The sequence below is a fragment of the Lontra canadensis genome, unplaced genomic scaffold, assembly GCF_010015895.1.
Source record: "Lontra canadensis isolate GAN:19392208 unplaced genomic scaffold, GSC_riverotter_1.0 scaffold147, whole genome shotgun sequence".
In the NCBI taxonomy this organism is placed as follows: Eukaryota; Metazoa; Chordata; class Mammalia; order Carnivora; family Mustelidae; genus Lontra; species Lontra canadensis.
In genome coordinates, this window is record NW_022631141.1 from 1194686 (window position 1) to 1196380 (window position 1695).

At 69.6% G+C, this 1695-nt stretch overlaps 1 protein-coding gene across 1 annotated transcript in view; it reads left to right on the forward strand.

Moving 5' to 3' along the window:
* The first annotated feature begins 1201 nt into the window (after window positions 1–1201).
* The window catches only part of DYNC2H1 (dynein cytoplasmic 2 heavy chain 1), a 274850-nt gene continuing 274356 nt past the window's right edge, over window positions 1202–1695 (forward strand). The window contains exon 1 of the mRNA XM_032844099.1: window positions 1202–1396. Within this exon, the coding sequence (XP_032699990.1) occupies window positions 1202–1396 (195 nt within the window). The remainder of the gene's footprint in view (window positions 1397–1695) is intronic.

Here is a 1695-nt window from a genome sequence, read left to right on the forward strand (position 1 = left end):
ATCTTTGCTTCCAAAATCCGTCTTAGCTACCTAGTCATCTAGGGCTCCTGTTTGGATTTTTTCCCATCCAGTGGCCAGCAACCCAATTCATGGACTCCTCTCTCCCACTTCGAGGATTATTTCTTGAGAATTTGAATTCCTTTCCCTTTATAATTCACAGCGTCCCACTTTCTTTAGTTCCCATTCCCAAATCCCACTTAAGATGCTCAGATGATAAAAGACCCTCTTTCCAATTATAAAAGAATAGAGTTTTACGAGGAAGTTGTGAAAATTGAATGCAAATTAACTTGCATTAATTAATTAGAGTTCCTCGGGATGAAGGCTCTAACCGGAGGCTAGATGATGCCCGACCAGACCACAAAGTCCCTCAAGGGCAGGGCGCACGTCCGGGGCCTAGCCCAGGGCCGGGCACACAGCGGCACGCAGCCAAGTCGGGCGGTTTTGAGTTCCGATGCGCGAGTGCTGAGCGCGGTTCCGCGGGCTGCGGGGCGCCGCGCGGAGACCACGGCACGGCCCCGCCGGGGCTGCGTTCGTACGGAGAGCGGGCGCAGCCGGCGTCGGCTACCGAGCGAGCGAGCGGGCAGCAGCTGGCTTCGGGCATCCCGCACAGGCTGCTGTCCGGGCAACGGCCGAGACGGAAGACCGGTGGTCGCGGTTTTTCGGGAACCGGCAGCGGAGCACCAGGGCGAAGGTGCGGGATGAGGCAGCGCAGCAAGCGGCGCGGGAGGAGGACGCGGGATCACGCCCCCCCGCCCCCGGCGCTCACCCTCGGCCTCTTCCCAGGACGGCCTCTGCCTTCCGCCGCAGCCCGGCCCGCACCGGTCGTCCCCGCAGACCGGGCCTGGCGCCGGCGGCTGCAGGGGCGGCGGGAGCCCCAGGGCCGGCGCTCCGGGGTCCGGGTCCCGCGGCCTCCGCGCGGCTGCACGGCCTCCGCCGCCCCCCACTGGCCGCCACGAGAAGTCCGCGCGGGGAACACGCGGCGCGCGGAGACCTCACGCGCACGCGACCGGAGCCCTCCACGCCCACCGCCCCCGAGCGCCTCCGCGGGCCGTGCGTGCGCGTGCCCGAGCGCTAACGCCCACGCCGCGCGCACGGCCGCGCCGACGTCGCGCTCCGTCGCCATAGCGACTGGCCCTGGCAACCGCGAAGCCTGCGGGCCGGCGGGCGGGCTGCGGTGCGGGTGCGGGTGCGGGCCGGCGCCATGGCGGGCGCGAGCAGGGACGTGCGGAAGGTCTTCATCTTCACCACGACGCAGAATTACTTCGGGCTGGCGTCGGAGACCTGCGACCAGCCGCTGGTGTGCAGCGGCCCCGAGATCAACAACTTCCTGGACGACGGCAACCAGATGCTCCTGCGGGCGCAGCGCTCGGACGCCGGCGTCTCCTTCTCCAACGCGGTACGGCCCCCCGCACCCGCTGGGCACCCCCGGGAGCGGGCCCTGCTCACCTCCCCTCGGGGACCCCCCCCCCCCCCCCGGGCCCCCCCCCCCCGCCCCCCCCCCCCCCCCCCCCCCCCCCCGGCTCGGGGTCCTTCCCTCGGGAGCCCCGCGGCCTCCCCCCGGAGCGGGCCCTGTTCAGCCCTTATCAGGGACCCCCCCACTCAGGCTCCCCTCTGAGCGGGACCAGCTTCAGTCCTCCGTCAACCTGCCTCCTGGACAGCCCCGCCCCCCTCGCCCCCCCCCGCGACCCTCCCCTC